We start from the raw sequence: 19,828 nt of genomic DNA, 5'->3' as shown, positions 1-19,828 counted from the left end.
GTTAATTCTGTTGAAATATAATTGCTACACGGCCAACGTTTGCATAAAACGTAACCCCTATGTAACAGAAACGATATAAAAAACTTGCTAAAAATGTTTTATCGAAATTTTAAATTAAATGGGCGGGCCGCAGTACGGTCCGCTAATTTAGCCAATCACAGCGCGCGTACTATCAGAGAGATATAATAAAGGCAATTAACATCAACAGTGTCCCCTTAAATCTGCTCAATCAAGGAAAGATCAACAGCTCGTTGAATTTAACCTGTCCTAAATGCAACGAAAACCCCAGCCCTTAAATATTGCTTCAAATAGGTAGAACCAAAAATGCTCAGAGTAAACGGGACATTTCATGTTAGATAGAGCGACTTTCAATCGAGTGTCGTAAAACCAAAACGACAGTAATTACTTTGGCCAATCAAAAAGGACGGAGACAATTCAGTAAATCAATCAAAACTCGAATTATTTATACGTAGCCGACACAAAGCGCGGGAAAATGTTCAAGAGCGAGCCACGATTACTTTTGGTTTCACTTCTGATTGGCTGAAAAAATGGCGCGAGAACTTTGAACCAATCACTGAGTGCAGTAATGCAAAACCAAAGCAATTCCCTAATTACCTTCGACACTCAATTGAAAACAGCTCTATCAAAACTGGACGTGCATTTTATTACGTGAATTTCTGGAAAGAAGTAAATATACGTATATTGTCGACGTAGAAAAAAAAATTGATCTTGGGTGCACTCGAATCAACGTTAAGTACCTTTTTCGCAGAGGTCACCAGTGAACCCGTCATTGCATTTGCAGGTAAAGGTGTGATGACTGTAGTTGGGCACACATGTACCCCCGTTTCGGCAAGGTGAAGACATACATTGGGTCTGGAATGAAAAAGATATATATATCTTTATAAATTTAAGAGAATCCCCTTAAGACACGTTAGCCCAACGAGGTTAACTTTTACACTGAATTCTGACCGAATGGACTACGTCATATATTTGCAAAGAGGTTGTAAGACAACGAAAAATGATGCGATCGCGAGTTCGTATCCTTTACAAAGCTCCGTTTTGGTCACTTTACAATGCTGTCAGCAGTTTACGGCGATTTTAATTTTATCCCTTGCACTGTACGTTTTTTCTCAGTTTCACTCGCAGACCGCTTGCAGTCACTTTCACGTCGGTTGTTCTTTGTCACCCAAGAAATTGTAATGGTTATGATTAACTCGGAGAGGACCTGACTCAAAGAATCAGTGAAGATAGAGGCTCCCTTGATAAGCTCCTGGTCAGAGTCGACTCAAGCTGTCAGTCGGAGGATATGTGATAAGAGAGCGAATCCCTGTGCCTCATAAGAATTTTTAGATTGCACCCATGTCGCAAATTTTTGTCTGTTGTTCCCACTGCCGCGTGGTCCCCAATATGTTTGACGCCCTTAAAATGACCATCCACAGGAACTCATCATCCTGTCACCCAATAACGACATATAACCAAGAGAGGATGAGGTAAGAGAACGGATCCCCATGCTCCATCATAGTTTTTTTAGAATCTATTTTTAGCTTCGCAAAGCTATTATACGTTCTCGTTCCCAATGCCGCACACATTTAAAATTTTATTACGTCACTACAACTGCCACTTAGATGCCTCTTTTAAAAAAAATGCGTAGCTAGAATTAGATTTTACAAGAACTATCATTGGAAGAGGTCTTTGTATGGGGAATCCGTTCTCTTACAACATCCTCTCTTGACAAAACTAAGACTGGATTCAAATAATTTTCACCGGAATAGGGGCAAATGTGTTCTTATAGCTCCATGCGTCAAGCATCCGACCCATCTTACAGAAATCGTTAGCCTGCAGAGTAGGGGTGTTTGGGTAAAATCTATGGCGCCATCTTGAACGAAGAAACTGAAATTGCGCTGGGGCGAGCTAAAACATAGTTTTAGGGGAGAGGACGATGGGTTTGAAAAAGAAATTTTCTCCTTGCTGCGCTTCCAATACGGCGGCCGTCGAAAACCACACTTCCAACGAGTTCGAATCCTGCTTGTCATGAGTTTTTACTTCTCCTTTCGCCCGTTGCGAAGCGACTACCTTATTATCCTTCTCACGGGTAAATTACGCCTTCAACATCAATACTTGCAAATGGGACTTAAATTCAACAAAGTGGCTATTCGTACGGGACCTGTACACCATCCTGTTTACACAGGAGCCTTCTTAGAATGATTATTACAGGCTCAACACTCGGAAAGTCTTACCTTGTCCTTAACTCTTTTATATGCAGTTCAGCTATTAAACAACGGCATTAACGCCAGTTTAATTTCAAGAACTACCTCCTTCCTTCGATGTCACCAGTCATCTAACCTACCTTGTGTTTCTCGCATTTAAGTTGAAGCACCCATTTCAAGTATCACTGAAAAACAGTATTTCAGTCTAAAGCCGGTGATACATGATTCAACATTTGTTGATCAATAATTATCGCAGCTGTTGTTCAACAAATGTTCAATAGTGTGTCATGTCATGTACAAGCTTTGTTGAACAAAAATAGAGACCAGCTCTATTCCGTTCAACACGTTTTTGCAACATTGTTCACCATTTGTTGAGCAAGAAATCTTGCAAGATGTTGAGCCGTGTGTCATCGGCTTTAGCATCCATTTAAAAACGGTTAGCTTTCAATAACTGCGTGACTATGTCGTTCAAGGTTAGGGCTAGAACCTGCAATAATCATTCTATAAGAAGACTCCTGTATGAATAGCAAATAAAGGTCGGCGTGCCGGTCCCGTAGGAATAGCCATTGCCTAAATTTAAACAGGTTTGATTAAAACATAGCTCTCACCTTAATAAAATAATGGTGTGAACTTGCGTTTGCCTTGTATTCCACCGAGTTGCTGTACCGACTGGAGGATAACAACTCACACCAAAGCAGGCCATCAGCTTGTCTGGATGCAGCAAGGTTAAACGACAAGCAGGAAGAATGGCGGAGACACTCAAAGGTGCAATCAAACGCATCCATAAACGTGTAAGATCCAAGTTTTGGCGAATGCAAATAATGCCAGTCATCTTTTAAAAAGACATCTTGTGTCATATGTGGGTGATACAATGTAGAAAATTCTGAAGCGACACGAATAACATTAAATTAAGCTCAAGGATATACTCGCCTGATTTGGCAAGTCCAAAAGAAGAGCGCCGCAACATTTATTTATTTATTCGTTCGTTCGTTCGTTCGTTCGTTCGTTCGTTCGTTCATTCGTTCATTCATTCATTCATTTATTCTGCTTTGCCAGAACGCGCGTCCTAATTTCGCTCAGATTGGGTGATTGTGTGGTCTTGCCAAAAGGAATCGAGAGTTTTCTCAAAAAGGGACACCAAAAAATAGCCGTCCCGAAGATTCTTTCGTTGTTTGCAGGGGCACCCTCGCGTGGATTCTCGCGCGCGTATTGATCGTCTCCTTTTGTTACGCGTTTAGTTTTCTAGCTTGGAAACACAGGCTAAGCGACTGTCGAACGAACTTCAATAATCCGAGATTACTAATAGCAATATAACATATAATGTTATATTGGGCGACTCCGCCCAATACGGAATATATTTTCTCCCAACTAGCCGTCAATATAATGAGGTATTGCCGTCTCAAAATCGCAATTTGTTTTAAGTATCGCGATCTTCTAATAGTTTTGCCTATGCGCGAGCCGTCAATATTTCGTGGTATTGCCGTCTCACTTTTGCGGCCTGTGATTGGTTCTAATGTTGTAATTGACGTTGCACTGAATTGGGTTGCTGACGTACGCAAACAAATTGCGGCCGCATTCAAATGATTGTACAAATATTTCACTTCAAGTTCAACGGCTATCTTTAAAAGCAGGAATGGGAAATGTGGGAATGGGGAACGGCGAACGGGGAACGGGGAATCTTCAAAAGCGGGAATCTTTAAAACGGGGAATCTTTAAAAACGGGAAAACGTCTTCTTGGTCATTGGCATTTGATGTCAACTTTATTTATCATTAAACAACAACAACAACAGGCGACAACAGGCGATTCATGATTAAAACAGTAGAAATGATCTGCATTTCGTGCATGTCTTCTAAATGTACCAGGTTTATTGTTGACATTCTGGTGGCCTCGACATCGGGAAATTTATGTGGCATTTGAAATATAACGGTTGCAACAACGGTAAGCGACAAGAACACCCGTTAATGAAACGGATTGAGTCTGTTGTTGAGTCTGTAAATCAAGTATAACTAGGGGATTTAGGTTCTCAAATAGAGAGTTTAAGAAACGAGGACGGCAACGGCAACTAGAACGTCATTTTAAAATATAACTTCTCGTTTTTGTACCTCTTTCGTAATCAGTCCGATTTGTTTAACTTGGAAAATGCTGGTGAAATCTCCAGGAACGAAGTTACTATGAACGACGTCAAAGTATGGATGGAAAAAGAAAGAAGATTTTGCCGTCATACGGTCACCTTCTCGAGAAAACCTAAAGTTTGGTCATTTCACGTTGTTGCTTTGCAGAGGACGGTAAAGAAATGTATCAAAATGTAAAACGCACGTGCAGAGTATTGTTTTTGCTCATTAAGCCCATTGTTTCGTCCTCGTTTCTTAAACTGACTACAGAACGGGACAGCATGGTTAACTAGCTTCTCAACATTAGAAGTCTGACGACGAAACGAAACGGGGTGCAAATAAAGTGCAAAAAATTCTATTAATCCCTATGCTCTCAAGCGTAGATGCGAATCAAACAAAACCTTCTCGGCCGTGAGTTAAACACGACTACGGGGTCCACCCAAACTCAGATATGTAAGCCGGTTAAAATGCTCCAACCGAAAATGTGGCGCAAATTCCATGGGAACCAAAAGGCAACGTCCCGTAAAATGAGAATATTGGGCGCTTACGAAAGCGATCCGAAGATGAAAATGCACATTTTGTGGTGTATTTGTGCAATGAAGGTGGCCTGTATGTTTGTCACGATAACGACGAATGTCCTTATATACTATGATACGATCGTCGGGAGCATCAAGCGGAGGATTTTGTATGTCACCCCCGCATCCATAGCAGCGCGTAACCCTAGTGCCTGCAAGCCATTTCAGCGTGACATTGTTCGTGCTATTATTCAGCATTCCCCCACTTTGGCCTGAATATGGCTGAATATGGTGTAAAATGGTGTAAAATGTAACAGCAAAATGTTTTTGAAATTATATATGGGTCATGCTTTTTCGATTCGCTAGCGTGTAGCTCACGCTGATTTTTCGTGCTCGGTGGCAGATACATAAACGAATCAATATGCAATTTAAAAACTTTAAGTTAAGATGAAAGAGGATGGCTGGCCTTGACCATGGGCCTTGGGTCTGGGGCATCAAGGTGAATAAAAAATGGCAACCAATATTCACTCAATAATCAAGTTTAAGGAAAGTCAAGTCCACTGTATTTCTGGACATTTTAAAGATTCCCCGTTTTAAAGATTCCCCACTTTAAAGATTCCCGGTTTTAAAGATTCTCATTTTAAAGATTCCCGCTTTTAAAGATTCCCCGTTTTAAAGATTCCCGCTTTTAAAGATTCCCCGTTTTAAAGATTCCCGGTTTTAAAGATTCCCCGTTTTAAAGATTCCAAGTTCCCCGTTGTCCATTCCCATTCCCATTCCCATTCCCATTCCCGCATTCCTGCTTTTAAAGATGGCCCTAGTTCAACAGTATTTAATGAAAATTGGACTTCAACAGTCATCGTCAAGCTCTTGCATCATTGGGAAACCCCAGTACAAATGGTATGCTTATACAATACTTCTAACTTAACTTCAAAAGGCTTAATTTTTTTTTTGAATCGAAAATAGCGGTTATACGTCTCCTTGACCCAGTTTCAAGGTCCAGCGAGTATCCATTGCTGAGAAACAGCGATAAATATACAAAATTTCAAAATTCTTCGAGGCTCGCTTACAACGAATTTGGACGCGGCTGGTCAACCGTTCACTTGAGCTTCGATACGGTGAGAGGAAATCAGTGAACGGTTGACCGGCCGTGCAAATTCGTTGTAATGGAGCTCGAAGGATTTTGAAATTTTGGATATTCATCGCTGTTTCTCAGCAATGGATACTCGCTGGACCTTGAGAGTTGGTCAAGGAGACGTGAATTTATCCGTGTGGCCATTGCCGGAGAAGTGTGATTTTATCGGCGAGATGTGAGGTAAGCTAGAAACTACTTTCCAGCCTTTCCTTTACTTATGTACGAGTGACAACCCAGAAAGTGGAGAAGTCGCTTAAAACGCATTCAATCAGGTAAATAACCACACAAGAAGCGAGAAAGTCACCAGGAGATCCCGGGTTCAAGACCCGCTCTAACCACTCGTTGAATTTGATCCTGGTAGTCCCTGGTTCAACTTCCCAGCTGCACTTGTAAATAGCCAACTGGTTTGCCTTCGGCCAGTTGGGATTCTTAACAGTTGTTGTTGTTGTTCTGTTCTGTCGTTTCGTTGTGTTTCACTGGCCTTGAAAAGCCCCTATGGGGGGGGGTCAATTAAGTATGTCTTGTATTGTATTGTATTGTATTGTATATTTGTTAATTTAAACACAGGCAAATTATTTCTTAACTTTCAGGCTACCGAGATGCAACTTGTTTTGCCTGGCATACACTTTTCTCAACAGCAACGGTGAATTGATTCTTTTCTGATTTTAAAGCAAACCATTTTTAAGTTTTATACTCATGGAACTCGATAACTGAGGAATAAAACTCAACAGCTATTACACCTTCGAACATCTGCTTCCCTAATTCTCCGACGGTTAAACATGAAACGTTAGTGGTGTGTAGGCATATTTGTTAATTTAAACACAGGCAAATTATTTCTTAACTTTCAGGCTACCCGGATGCAACTTGTTTTGCCTGGCATACACTTTTCTCAACAGCAACGGTGAATTGATTCTTTTCTGATTTTAAAGCAAACCATTTTGTAATTTTATACTTATGGAACTCGATAACTGAGGAATAAAACTCAACAGCTATTACAACTTCGAGCATCTGCTTCCCTAATTCTCCGGTTAAACATGAAACGTTAGTCACCCTGGTTAGTAATGTATTCACTATTGGTATATTTGTTAATTTAAACACAGGCGAATTATTTCTTAACTTTCAGGCTACCCAGATGCAACTTGTTTTGCCTGGCATACACTTTTCTCAACATCAACGGTGAATTGGTTCTTTTCTGATTTTAAAGCAAACCATTTTGAAGTTTTATACTTATGGAACTCGATAACTGAGGAATAAAACTACAACTTCGAACATCTGCTTCCCTAATTCTCCGGTTAAACATGAAACGTTAGTGATGTATTATGTTAAGTTAAACAGGCAAATTATTTCTTAACTTTCAGGATGCCGAGATGCAACTTGTTTTGTCTGGCATACACTTTTCTCAACAGCAACGGTGAATTGATTCTTTTCTGATTTTAAAGCAGACCATTTTGAAGTTTTATACTTATGGAACTCGATAACTGAGGAATAAAACTCAACAGCTATCACACCTTCGAACATCTGCTTCCCTAATTCTCCGGTTAAACATGAAACCAAACGTTAGTGACGTATTGGTATATTTGTTAATTTAAACACAGGCAAATAATTTCTTAACTTTCAAGCTTCGTCCATGTTTTTACCAGAATTTCGGAACGTGATCACCATTTTCCCGCCACAAATTACCGACTTGAACGCGACAAATCTAGCTTCGAAAGAGCTGAAAGAGCTTTCCTTCGACAAATTGGCTAACCTTTCGACCAACCAGTTGATTTGAAAGGCTTTACCATTTTTCCCTGAGTCCGAAAGTTAATCCATAAATCCAAAAGAACAAAAAAATGGTTCCGTTCCCAGCACTAACCGCCACTGTCGATGCCCGCAAACGAAGATTAGTGTTCCCCACAAAATTCATCTCGCCCCTAAATATGGTCATTCAATAAAAAATTAACTACTTTTTTCTGCTTAACGTAAGTTCACAGTACAATCTGATCGACCCTAAATGCTTTATAATTAACACTTTTCTGAATACGAAACACCTTTTGTGTTAGCCTTTGTTGACGGATATCTACACCGTCAGGAGACGTCCAGCCGAGAATTCCTGAGTCGGCTTGAGCTCTTCATGATATGAAAAATTCTCAATTATTTCCAACGTGGGTAACTTCCTTCTTGTGTGGTTATTTTCCAGATCCGACGCGATTTGAGCCAATTCTCAATTTTGTGGTTGTCAACGGTATAGTAAAATCCCAAGGCTGGAAACTAAATTCTTAGGTGCCACTAATTTGAGTCAAATATTCCTGGATAAAATGTCCCCACGGTTACAATTCCACATCACAATCAATTGTCAAAAATTGAACTTTTATCTCAACCCACCATCAACACAATAGCAATCCTGTGAGCGACCTCAGGCGGTAATATTGCAGGAAAACAGCTTTCGAAAGGTATGCTTTCACACCACAGTGGCCACGGCTTCGACCGTTGATAACAAACTGAGCCTTACCGGGGTGGCAGAGCGTAGTTTTGCCAATCGTATTCCCCGTTTTAATTGAGAATTTTTTCATATAATTATCTTCTTAAGCTTTTCATCGGGATTCCCACACAAATCCTTATATTTATGTCGGCCATGCTCACACTGAGCTTGGAGCGCCTGTGACTGCGTGAGACTCACAAAAGCGAAAGCAATCAAACGTTTTCAACCTGAAACTCTTATTTCTCACGGTAATCATGACGTTTTTGAACAGTTCATTTTGAGGTAGAAAATTGCCGCTTAATTCTGGTGACTATCTAATGAACCATTGTATTGAACAACAGCAGAGCAGAGCTCAAAAGTTTCTGGCGGTGCATACCCCGAGACCCCCCTCGTGCGCGTACACCTTCAACTCTCACACTAAACCCCTGATTACTTTTCAGTCGCCACTACGTTTTTCTCCACATTACTACTTTCTTTTTGTGGTGTAAGTGCAAGAAAGGAAACCAATCGTCTAAAAATTGGCCTAAAAAAGTAAAATGTGGATCAAATGACAGATGATAACTCACCAAGTCCCTGGGTGGCTTTAAGCATCGTTGAAATCAAAATAAAGCAGAGTAGATGAAAAGCGAAATGAGCACACATGGTTTCTCACTCCTTGCGTTAACTCGACGAGTTAAGAGACGTGTACAACTGCAAAATTAATGTTCTCGAGTGATGTTTGCGTTTTTCAGTAAGTTCCCAAGGTTGCGCTGATTGGCTCTAAATATTAACGCCACACTTTCAGCCAATCATGTGTTTCCCCATGATCTGTGCAGCATCCGTTTATTTGCTTTGCGCCTCTGAGTGGCTGTTGCATCCAAAAAACTTGTAATTGTCAACCAAATTGCGGAAAAACTTCGCTGCGCCAACTTTATGGTCAGGATATGACTAGAAAAAATCTAGTGGTCATCGGTCAAATGCCGCGCAGGAAACGTGTAGCGCAAGCCAAAAAGCAAAAAGTGGCCACAGGACCACCTGACAGAGCCTCGGGCTGCCCGCACAAAGAAAACCGCCAACAGTGAAATTTGATGTTTTATTTCTAATAACATACATCAAAAATGTTCTACCCTGGATGGCGCAATTTTTGCGCGATTGCGTATTATATAATACGCGTGCGTTGCTCCTGCTAATTCACGACAGGATTAATCGATATTTCAGTTTTCATGACTATTATCATAGCTAATGCACGCTTTTGAAGGTTCTAAGGTTTCATAACCAGTCGCTCGATTAACGATGTGTTAACCAACTTTTTCTACCCACCAGCAGTCTGTTTATGCGTTCCTGTCATAGACAGCGACGAAGAGCTCTTTCTTACACAAAATTGTAAATTAGGCATTACGCAAACAACAGTTCGCTTCGACGCCGTTCCATTCAGCTGTACAGGAAATATTTGTCCAGGTGTCCCGAGTCTGGAGTGGCGAAAGACGCGTTCTACTTGACTTCTAGACGTGGATTCAAGGATTTTGATGCTGGTAAGTTTTAATAGAATAGCAAATTATGTATGGCATGTGTTGTAAAAATAGCTTAATAATATTTTTTACACATTTTGCAGTTTGGTATGGAAATTGTCCAGTGGGCCACAAAGTGCTGGGGGAAACGGTCACGACGTTACGGTGTTGCTAAAACGAGGGTGAGGGTAAGACCAAGGGTCAGGGTAAGGATACTAATACAGAAAGTATCCTAAAAATGCATAAAAGCTAACCTTAAACTTTTGTTTCGGCCTAATTAGGCCTAAGGTTAGCTTTTATGCATGTTTAGGATACTTTTTGTATTCGTATCCTTACCCTTACCCTGACCCTTGGTCTTACCCTCGTTTTAGAAACGCCACACGAAGTTACCCAAAGACGTTGGAATCGAGGCTTAATTCCCGAGCCATAGCCTCCGTGCAACGACAGCAACCAAAGGACTGCAAAAAAGAAGTTCCATTACAAGTTTGTCATGTCTCGCACCGGGAATAGAGATGTTAGGTCTTTGCAAAAATATCAACCCTCTGATATTTCAACTAAGAGTGAGATTTCAAAGAAGCTCGAAAGTTGTGAAGCTGCGGTCGTTACCCGCCGAGTCGTCTGTTGCTCCTGAAAAGTTATCATTGAAAATTCCCTTTGCATTAATTCGTTTTGGGGTTTGTTTCAACAAAATCCCTCATTCGAGGGCCGGATTTATCTGTATAAATCCCTTTCAATTTAATTCATCAGCCCCGCTCTTCCCTGCCTCTTTATCAAACCCTCCGCGGACTTTCAGTCTGTTGAATATTTATTAGGTTTGTAAGTTAAAAACAGGTTGTTGAATGACAAAAGAAAATGTGCCAACCATGAAATAATGATAAATAATCACAAGATTCCCTTCATACACTCTGGATTAATAAGGACTCATAATTTTTTCGAACACTACAAATTATGTTTACTCGTGCTCTTTTATACCAAATTATACTCGAAATCATGTGAAAAAAATATCCACTTGGGCGATCGAATCCCTAATTCTTCATTTTTGGTTTTTCAACACACAGTTGCTGAAGAACTCTATTTTTCACAACAAAAACTTCAAAACTCGACCTGTACTTTGGAGACCACGGCAACAAGTAATAAAGGACGAGTTTGAGATCCCTGGCGTCTACATTGACAACAGATTGAATGTGGACCAAGCATGTTAATACTACAAATAGACTGATACTGCTCAAAGGCTTGGTGCTTTGTGTAAGGTTGCCAACAAATTTGACATGAAAGGCAGGGCTACTGTCTACAAGGTACAAGTGCGCAACGTTACGGAATACGTTAGTTTAGCTTGGATGAACGACTCGCAAACTACCCTTAACCGGTTGGATTGCATTCAAAGAAAGCCCCAGAATCATCGTGGTTTGAAACTAAGTGGCAAAGTCATCATTCAAAAACGTATTAATAATTTAGGAACCTATAACAGCCTATCAAAACACGATAAAACGCGCACTTGCCTGAGCTTTAAAGTGCTAGTACGCTGAAAAAATCAGCTCTCGTTTTTCTTCACTTTTCGAAAGTAATTGCGTTGATTGTTTAATAGGCGGAATTTTTTGTAGTAATTTCAAGAGGAAGACTATTTGTTTTAACTCCACTTTTTTATTGAACGGTTCGCCATTACTTGGTGCGGTTCCGACTGATAAGATTACAGTGATGTGGTATTTTTGTGAGACGTGATCGGACCCTTTTATTTCTCGTGAAACGTTCATTTCTTTTTTCTTGCTTCGGGAATCGTGATTTCATTAATTATTAATGTGTAGCGTGATTGAAGACTTTTTTGTTTTGTGAAATGTGAATTTGCTTCTTATGTCCGTGAGAAAGAATTATCTGCTACCATAAAAATGAAGAGCTATCTACCCCATTTCCGGACACAGCTAGTGGCTGTCGTACTGAATCCTTGTCAACCCTGACTTCCTGTCAAAGGTCAAAGAATCTGGGGATGCACCTTCCCCCAGGGCTCCCCTGTAGGTTTCCACAGTCCCCAGGGTCTTGTGGGAACTGTTTCAATATGGCGGAGGATTCGGAAGTCTTGGAAGTCACATGTCCAGTGACCATCATACTCAATTTGTATGTTTTGGATAAAGAAACCAATCAAAAGCCGGGAGTTCAAGTGCACAAAGAGAAGAACCAGAGGATCCACGATGAAAATGTTAGTGCCTAGGAATCGAGTCAAGAAGTTGGAGGGAATAACAGAGATCTGAATTTTCTTTTTATGGCTCCGAGAACACGATCGGGACGTATTATAAGAACGTCATTTAGGGCTGTTTTGTGGCCATAAGAAGTAGGTCTAAGGCCTGAGTTATTAAGTTGTCCTTACCTCCGTGAAATAGCCGAATGTTTGTCCGTTATTCGAGAAAATGCGGTTTTTTAGCACGTGAAACGCGAAAAGGCCGATTTAGTTTATGTGAAACGTGATCTTAACCCCCCCCCCCCCCCCTCTTCAGTGATATGGATCGAGGAGAAAGTAACGTCATTTACTCTCTAGCTAAAAAACGCAGTGTGTGATGCAGATGCAGAACACGAATTTGACAAGTCTCTCAGTTTCTGGTTGTTGTTCGCACGTGTCATTTACATATTATAAAACTTTGAAAATTTTAATCAGAATGCAAATGCAAATGGTATTTTGACAGGACACGTGGCCAAAACGAGCCACTCAATTTCGGTTAATCCATGGTACAAGAATTATCAATACAAGGTATTCTTATCATTAGAGTCATTTTAGTTGTTAATAATTTATTCGGTAATTTTGCCTCTGGCAACGGTTCCGTGGTGGATCTTTAAGGAGACGTTAAGGGCACGAAAGAAGTAGAAATGATTTTCAACGAGACCCTAACTTTCAAGATGTTATGAAAAGACCCGAGGAAGAGCAAGTACAATTAGTTTACATAGGAACTCAAAGTTTCCTACTTGGAAATGTGAAACATGTAACGATAACGATAATAATAATGATTACGATAATCATAATAATAATATTGTTTGTCCCTCGTGCTGAGAGAACTGAATAAAGGCTACATCATAGGAAATGCAAGGATAAATCACTTTTTTTATGGATGATGATTTAAAGCTGTTTGGGAAAAGCGAGAGACAAGTGGAATCCCTAGTGAATACTGTGCATACAATGAGTAAGGACATTGGAATGGCGTTTTGCCTTCAAATATGCGGGGTATTGATTTTGAAGAGAGGAAAGAGGTGGATACAGATACCTTGGGAAAAAGTGGAAAACAGAGGAGTTGAAAGAGTTGGACAAAAAGACTCGGAAGGTGATGACTGTGTATATTGCACTTCACCCTAAGAGTATAAGATTAACAGGCTTTACATACCAAGAGGAAAAGGTGGACGGGGCGTTTGCTACGTCCAGGCATTGGGAAGGACTAACTCTTCAACGGCTTTAAATTAACAGTCTTCGCGGACGATATATACTCCTCCACAAGAATGCGAGGGATTATCATGGCACTGTTCCTTAAAAATGTTTTCATTTTCTTTGCAAAATGACAGGTCTGACCGGGCAGTTCTCACAAAAGGATAGCGCCCCGAGTTGCAAAAAATGTATCCAGAGCGAAGAAAACAGTGTTGGATGGTAGGGGGGGGGGGGGGGGGGGAAGGAACCAGTTGTTAGGGACAGTGAAAGCACCTGGAGTGGTAGATTTGGAAGCTGCTGTACAACCAGAGCAATTTAAAAAGGAAGCAGTAGAAGAAAATGGAGAGTTTCTGAGGCAGCTGGAAGAAGAGGGTGTTGACATCAACGGAACATGGAATTGGCTAAAAAAAGCTGACCTTAAATCCAGCACCGAAGACGACGGGGATTCAGGATGGCTTAGTGGTCATCAACCAGGCCTCCCACCTCTGAGACCCAGGTTCCACCCTAGGGTCCCATGTGGGTGAGTTTCGATCGATCTCTATCTATTTTCTCCGGGTACTCTGGTTTTCCTCCCTCCTCAAAAATCGACTCCCAGTCAACAATTACATCTGGCTGGTTCTGCGGTGCTCCGGGATCACACATGGATCGTATGGCGCCAGCCGTGCCGCGCCTTTTAACATGCATTCAGTCCTATCCCGTCGAGCCGGTTGATCCTAAAAAGCCCTTGTAGGGAGCGGTCAACTAACCACATTTACATTTACATAATGCAGACGATGTTGATGCCATTGTTTACGACGACAACGACGATTATGATGATGATGATGATAACGATCTGCATCACTTGACAAAGTTTCTTTGACTTATAGCTGTTTGAGCCAAGGTGGCCTCATACAGGGTTCGCACGCACCTTGAAAGTACTTGAAAGTCCTTGAATTTGAAAATAACAATTCAAGGCCTTAAATGTCCTTGAAAATTGCAGTCAGTGCTGGAAAGTCCTTGAAACTTGTTTCTAATTTCAGCCACCCTAGGTTCTAGAGTGCCTAAAATGCAATTAAAAGCAACTGACAGAACAGTAGCGACGCATAATAGGAAAAAGAAAAACAAATAAAAACGAACGTTAAAACACTCCGATCGTCCATCAAGCGCCGAGTACATTTTCCTGTTCTTTGTATTGCTCTGATTGGTTCAATGTCTGTAATTCTAAGAGCCAATGAAATGTTTTGTAGTCTTCGCTCTTTCCGCGAAAAGCCATGTGCCTCGAGTGCTTCCTGTTGTTTGCGTGGGTGTTGTTTGTTCGGCTATTGTTTCAGATTTACAACAATGGGAAAGTGTGTTTTCAGCGACTTGTGGCTTCAGAAACCACTGTACAAAGAGTGGCTACGCGAAGTCAAGGGTGACAAACACAAGGCACGATGCATTGTGTGCATGCAGGATGTTCACATTTCGAGCATGGGAGAGTCGGCACACACTAGCTATATGAACAGCTGCTTATCGCTTGATTTTGCAGTGCGTGGAGTCCTTGAAAAATGGAAAATGTGTCCTTGAAAGTACTTGAAAAGTCCTTGAATTTTTAGTTAAAAAAAGCGTACGAACCCTGCTCATACACCACAAGCCTTTTGAGACTGTCATTGCCAAGCCTGCCACAATTTGTTTTTGTTTTTTTGTTTTTTTTGTTGGATAAAATAGGACAGACCACCACAACTGGAACCGTATCCGGTGCCACATAATCTTTTAGTAAGGAGGACTACTAAAGGTACTTGGTAGATGGAGTTAGTGCCAGGGCACGACTTCGGCGGGACACACAGATGCTGTTCGTCCGTCTCCAGTATCTCCTGGTTAATTCAGGGAAGGGGGGAGGGGGGGGGAGCAAAATCGAGTACTTTCTCAATCTTGGGTGTGCAGTACGTTTACTGGTTCTTTTTAACGCACGAGTATCAAGGGTAACATTATTAATTACCTAAGGCTTATGAATGGCTTTGCAGGATAATCAGTCTACTGGTAACAGCGCGAAATTTTGGCTTTTATCAACCGAGTTCATAGAGTTTGATTTATCACCGTGAAAAGATTGCCTGGCTGAGGTTTCGAGCACTTCATTAACCCTTGGTGAGAGCGCCACAGCACCACAGTAAACTGTGGTAGTCTGGGGAAATGCCTTGACACAAATATGTCGAAGTTGGGTTCCTAAGAGGATTAACTGCAGAATACCCTGCCACTTCGTACCTACACCCCGAAAAGGCTGAATACACAATCATAATTATTAAGCGTTCACTTTCAAGCCAAATTTACGCGGATGCGAGGATGTGACTCACAGGAACTGGATACGCGGTAAATTTCATCAGTTGTGCCAAATCCACGTATACTTATGCATTGAACGGTTATTAAGGGGTTACCTTCAAAGTGGCAGCGTATTCTTCAGTTAAAATGGAGTCAAACCTGTTACCTGCCGATTTGTAGCTCGAAAGCACTACCACTGAGCCACAGGCAACTTAGTCTAGTGAATGAATGAAATGATGAATTTTACTGTTTTCAGATGGACATACTCGGGAAAAATCTTGCAAGCTCCTTGCCATAAGCTTCTCGTTCCTGCCATACACGACACACCTCTTTCCTAGAGCCAAAACACAGTTATACTGGCCGCTTAAATCCAACAATCTGGCGTGTTAAACACAGGAACCCCAGTCAGACGAAGCTCTGAAAAAATAAATATGAACCAATCACAACGTATTTTTGTAAGAATACCGTAAATCCTCTATTAACCCCCCTCCCAGGGTGGGGGGCTTATTTATTTCAATCACTTTTGTGGGGGTGGCTTAATAGAGACGGGGGACTTATTCAGTATTATTAAGCGAAAAGCATTACCGGTCCCAGGGTAGCAAAAAGAAAAGAAAAAAACAGACTAGAGTTAGTAATAGTTCCCTATTTTCTGTTTTGGACCAGGCCAATGAGTGTCTAATATGGAGATTTTGAATGATATTATGCATTGTACAAGTTATTTGCAACATTTTTATTCACTGGCGGAAACCAAATCCGAACTTTAAGCACGTGAATAAACCATACCGTATCAGTCTACTGTCGTGATTAACTAACACAGTGTATCCTTTATTGATTTGGCTATGAAGAATAAGGAAGGGAGGGGGGGTGGGGACTTCAAAGAGAGGGGTCTTAATAGCTATCTTCCTTTCAGAGTTAAAAAGAGTCCAGGACTTAAGGGATAGTGTAATGCATGTGGGCTTGGCTTGGTTTGGTGGTGTTATGATCTCAGAAATAACGGTACCTCTGCAAAATACAAGGGCAAATGTATAAATTAAAACTCACTTGAAGAAAGGCAGTAAGGAGAAAGAAAACATGCCACTTGCAGCATAATGCCAAATATTATTATTGTGGCAATCAAGGGACCGATTGGCACGGAGATTACAAGTTAACAAGTTATCGAACCAGTCCTCTCCTTGTTCCATGATAGGATGAGACCGAGCCGACCAAGAAAGAATTCTCCAATTTACCTTTAATTACAACATGTACTGTATTTCACAATGCATTAAATGCGTTTCATTAATAGGGGTATAGTACAACAAATTTTGCTATAACAAGATGATACCCGAGGTTACGCATACTTTTAAAGAAGTTAACGAACACATGCTGTTCCTAGACATTAACAAATTTAAAAAAAACGGCAAGAATTGTCAGATTAGAAACAGTCACTGTGTTAAGCTATTGACATCTTTTGCATATGCAAATTATAGTATAGCTCCAATTTAACATCTTAAGATGCCAATTTTTCACATTTGTTACTTTTAGTGAGACAGGTACGGTTGTATCCAAAACATTTTGTTTTTAAACAAAGATTTCACAGCCAGCGTGGACTCTCTTAAATGTACTCTTCTTCTTAACCTTAATGCCTGGCAACAACCAGTGAATATTATTTGAGTCCCTTCAATAAGCACCAACAGATGACCAAACGTGTTAACAACTTAGCGCAGAGGATTCGGCTGCTTTTTTTTGTGAAATTGAAGTAATTAAAAGAAAACTCCTTTCAAACTTTGTAGATATGGTCGATTACTCTATGCAAACCAGCTGCCGTCTTCAAATTATGAATGAAACCCCTGTATTTCCCCATAACAGTAGCTTGCTACAACAGCATCAACATCTTGATACTGAATTACTGCATCATCAAGTGCAGCTCAGTGATCCTGCCTCACCAGCCATGTCTAGAAGCATACAATATCATGGATCTTAATCGATCAATTTTGATTTAACCATAACCATTAGCCACTATGAAGCAAAATTACCATGGGATCACTTTGACCTCAAACATATCAACTCATATTTTTACAGCTCTGGATGTTGTTCATGATTGTTGTTAGCAACCAACGCTTTCCTACCAGTATTAGTGAGCGAAAGTTCCATCAAAAAGGCCTTTTTCGTGTGTTCTCCTTAGTAGTCTTGGTAAATTCAAAAACCAGACCAGTTACAGCAAATTGTGAATAAAAACATGATTTTGTCATCAAAAATTACCTCTCAGATCATAAAAATAAATAACTTTTCAGAAAGAACCGAGCAAAGGAACTGCCTACAAGCAGCAACATTAATTTTAATGAGTTACTTGTCAATGAGAAACAATTAACTAACCACCAGGGCTGTATAAAGGATTTTAAGAAAAAGAATGTGACGAAGAAATAGTTTACTTCATAGAAAGTGCGGCGTACGGGGTTTTATGCACGAGTTGTTTGTGTCAAAAACCCGAACGAGCGAGGAACGAGCGAGTGAGGGTTTTTGACACAAACAACGAGTGAATAAAACCCCGTACAAAGCACTTTCTATGTCGTAAACTCTTTATTACACATAACATGAGAATTTTCATTAAAATAGTTTTCTGAACGCGAATTAGAAACAAAAACTCACTAACAATAGAACCAAATGCAAATTTAATTTAATTCAATAACAAAGTACGATTTGCACGATTTGCACGATTTGCACGAGATGCACGAGTGATTGGCATGGAAACGCCTTTACGCTATCGCTGATTGGTTATACTTTCACATGTGAAATAGCTGTACGCCATTCTGATTGGCTGTATAGGTCTTTTTCACATGTGAAAATAAAGCGTATAGATTTGTACAAATGAGCTTTATGGAATAAAATTCTCATGTTATGTGTAATAAAAGATGTTTCTAGGCTTAACCTTTCCAGTATTTTTCTCTTGAGCTACTGATACTACCAAGGACACCAAGGGCTTGGGCTGCTGATACTACCAAGTCATAGTGCCGGCACTTCTTGACAAATTTTACATAGAATGAAAGCAAACATATATCTTTCATTTAAGTGGCCTGTGCACAGCCGCCCCTTTCCCTCAGAAAGAAAAAAAAAACAGGGAAGGAGCTCCTTTCGCACCTCCCAGGGGAGGACGTCGCGTGCAGCAAAAATACCAATGAGAATTCAGAATAGAGAAGAAAAGAGTGGATTCTACTTTATTCTAAATTCTCATTGATATTTTTTTCTGCGCGAGACGTCGCCACTGACGTTCCCGTTCTGTTGCTAAATAAGCCTAATTCGTTGTTTAAGATGACGAGTGGTCTAATTCGTTGGATGATCCCTGGGGTGGGATGGGGGCTACTCCCTCCTATGGGATGTATAGCTATGTGTGGCTCCAAAGGGTATGGTTTTTTAGCCGTTTTGGTCTGAAATAGGGTACGATTTGTGTACTTAAGTCTTGAATAGGGAATGTTTTTTAGAAGAAGCTACTTCTTTATCATTAGGCGGTAAGACCATCAACAAAAGCTCTTCTCAAATTATTACGCCAACCCTGTAACAGCTGAGAATAGGAAGATACGCGCAAAGGTTGAGACAAGGATATACTTCACAGGAAAGCTCGTACTCTTTGGCTTCTGGCTCAAAAAAACAAAGACATCGTCATACAAACAATGTGATCATGCATGCGTTCTGACAATACAACGTTTAAAACACAAAGAGACGACCGCAACGACCAGTGAGCGAATGTAGGTATTTAATATTGGAGCGCTTTTTGCAGTGCAGTAACGTACTTAAGCAGTTGAAAACGGCGTGAAAAAAAAATAAAGAAAATCAATCATTGTGGGATTGTTCTGCATAATGCTCCACCAAACTCGCTCATCAAGCAAAGTGCTCATCATTGTTATATAATGAATTACATTAGCAATCTATGGCTTTCTTCCAAACTGATATTGGCCGTTTTTATACAAGAGACGCATAATCCGTCCAGACGAATTATGCGTGTTATCCGTCTGGTGTAAAGACGAGACGCACTACGCGTCTGGACGAACTATCCAGTTTAGTGCGTCTTCGAAGACGTACTAAAATGGATAGTTTGACGTGTGCCCGTCTTTGTACCAAACGAACTTAAGAGACGCAGAAAACAAGTTTGCCTAACTTCGTCTCAGACGAATTATGCGTCTCTAGTATAAAACGGCCATTCATACGTCCAGTCGTGGCAGTAATACAGTGTTGCTCAAGTATTTTCCATCAATAACGGTTGTTT

At 40.6% G+C, this 19,828-nt stretch overlaps 1 protein-coding gene across 4 annotated transcripts in view; it reads right to left on the bottom strand.

Annotated features, from left to right (window-relative positions):
- LOC138026445 (sterol carrier protein 2-like) overlaps positions 1-19,828 on the bottom strand; it is a 67,230-nt gene that overhangs the window by 2,764 nt on the left and 44,638 nt on the right. For 2 of the 4 annotated variants that reach the window (XM_068873809.1, XM_068873805.1), the window contains exons 2-3: positions 2,816-3,090; positions 759-873 (exon numbers count right to left, since the gene is read on the bottom strand). In XM_068873809.1, the coding sequence (XP_068729910.1) occupies positions 759-873; positions 2,816-3,064 (364 nt within the window). In that variant the 5' untranslated portion in view covers positions 3,065-3,090. Of the gene's footprint in view, positions 1-758; positions 874-2,815; positions 3,091-8,996; positions 9,383-19,287 lie in introns of those variants that run through there. The other 2 variants (XM_068873806.1, XM_068873802.1) reach the window with 2 other exon arrangements.

Source organism: Montipora capricornis, chromosome 12 (assembly GCF_036669925.1).
Source record: "Montipora capricornis isolate CH-2021 chromosome 12, ASM3666992v2, whole genome shotgun sequence".
In the NCBI taxonomy this organism is placed as follows: domain Eukaryota; kingdom Metazoa; phylum Cnidaria; class Anthozoa; order Scleractinia; family Acroporidae; genus Montipora; species Montipora capricornis.
Note: the sequence above shows the minus strand (reverse complement) of the source record. Positions and strands in the feature narration are given on the sequence as shown.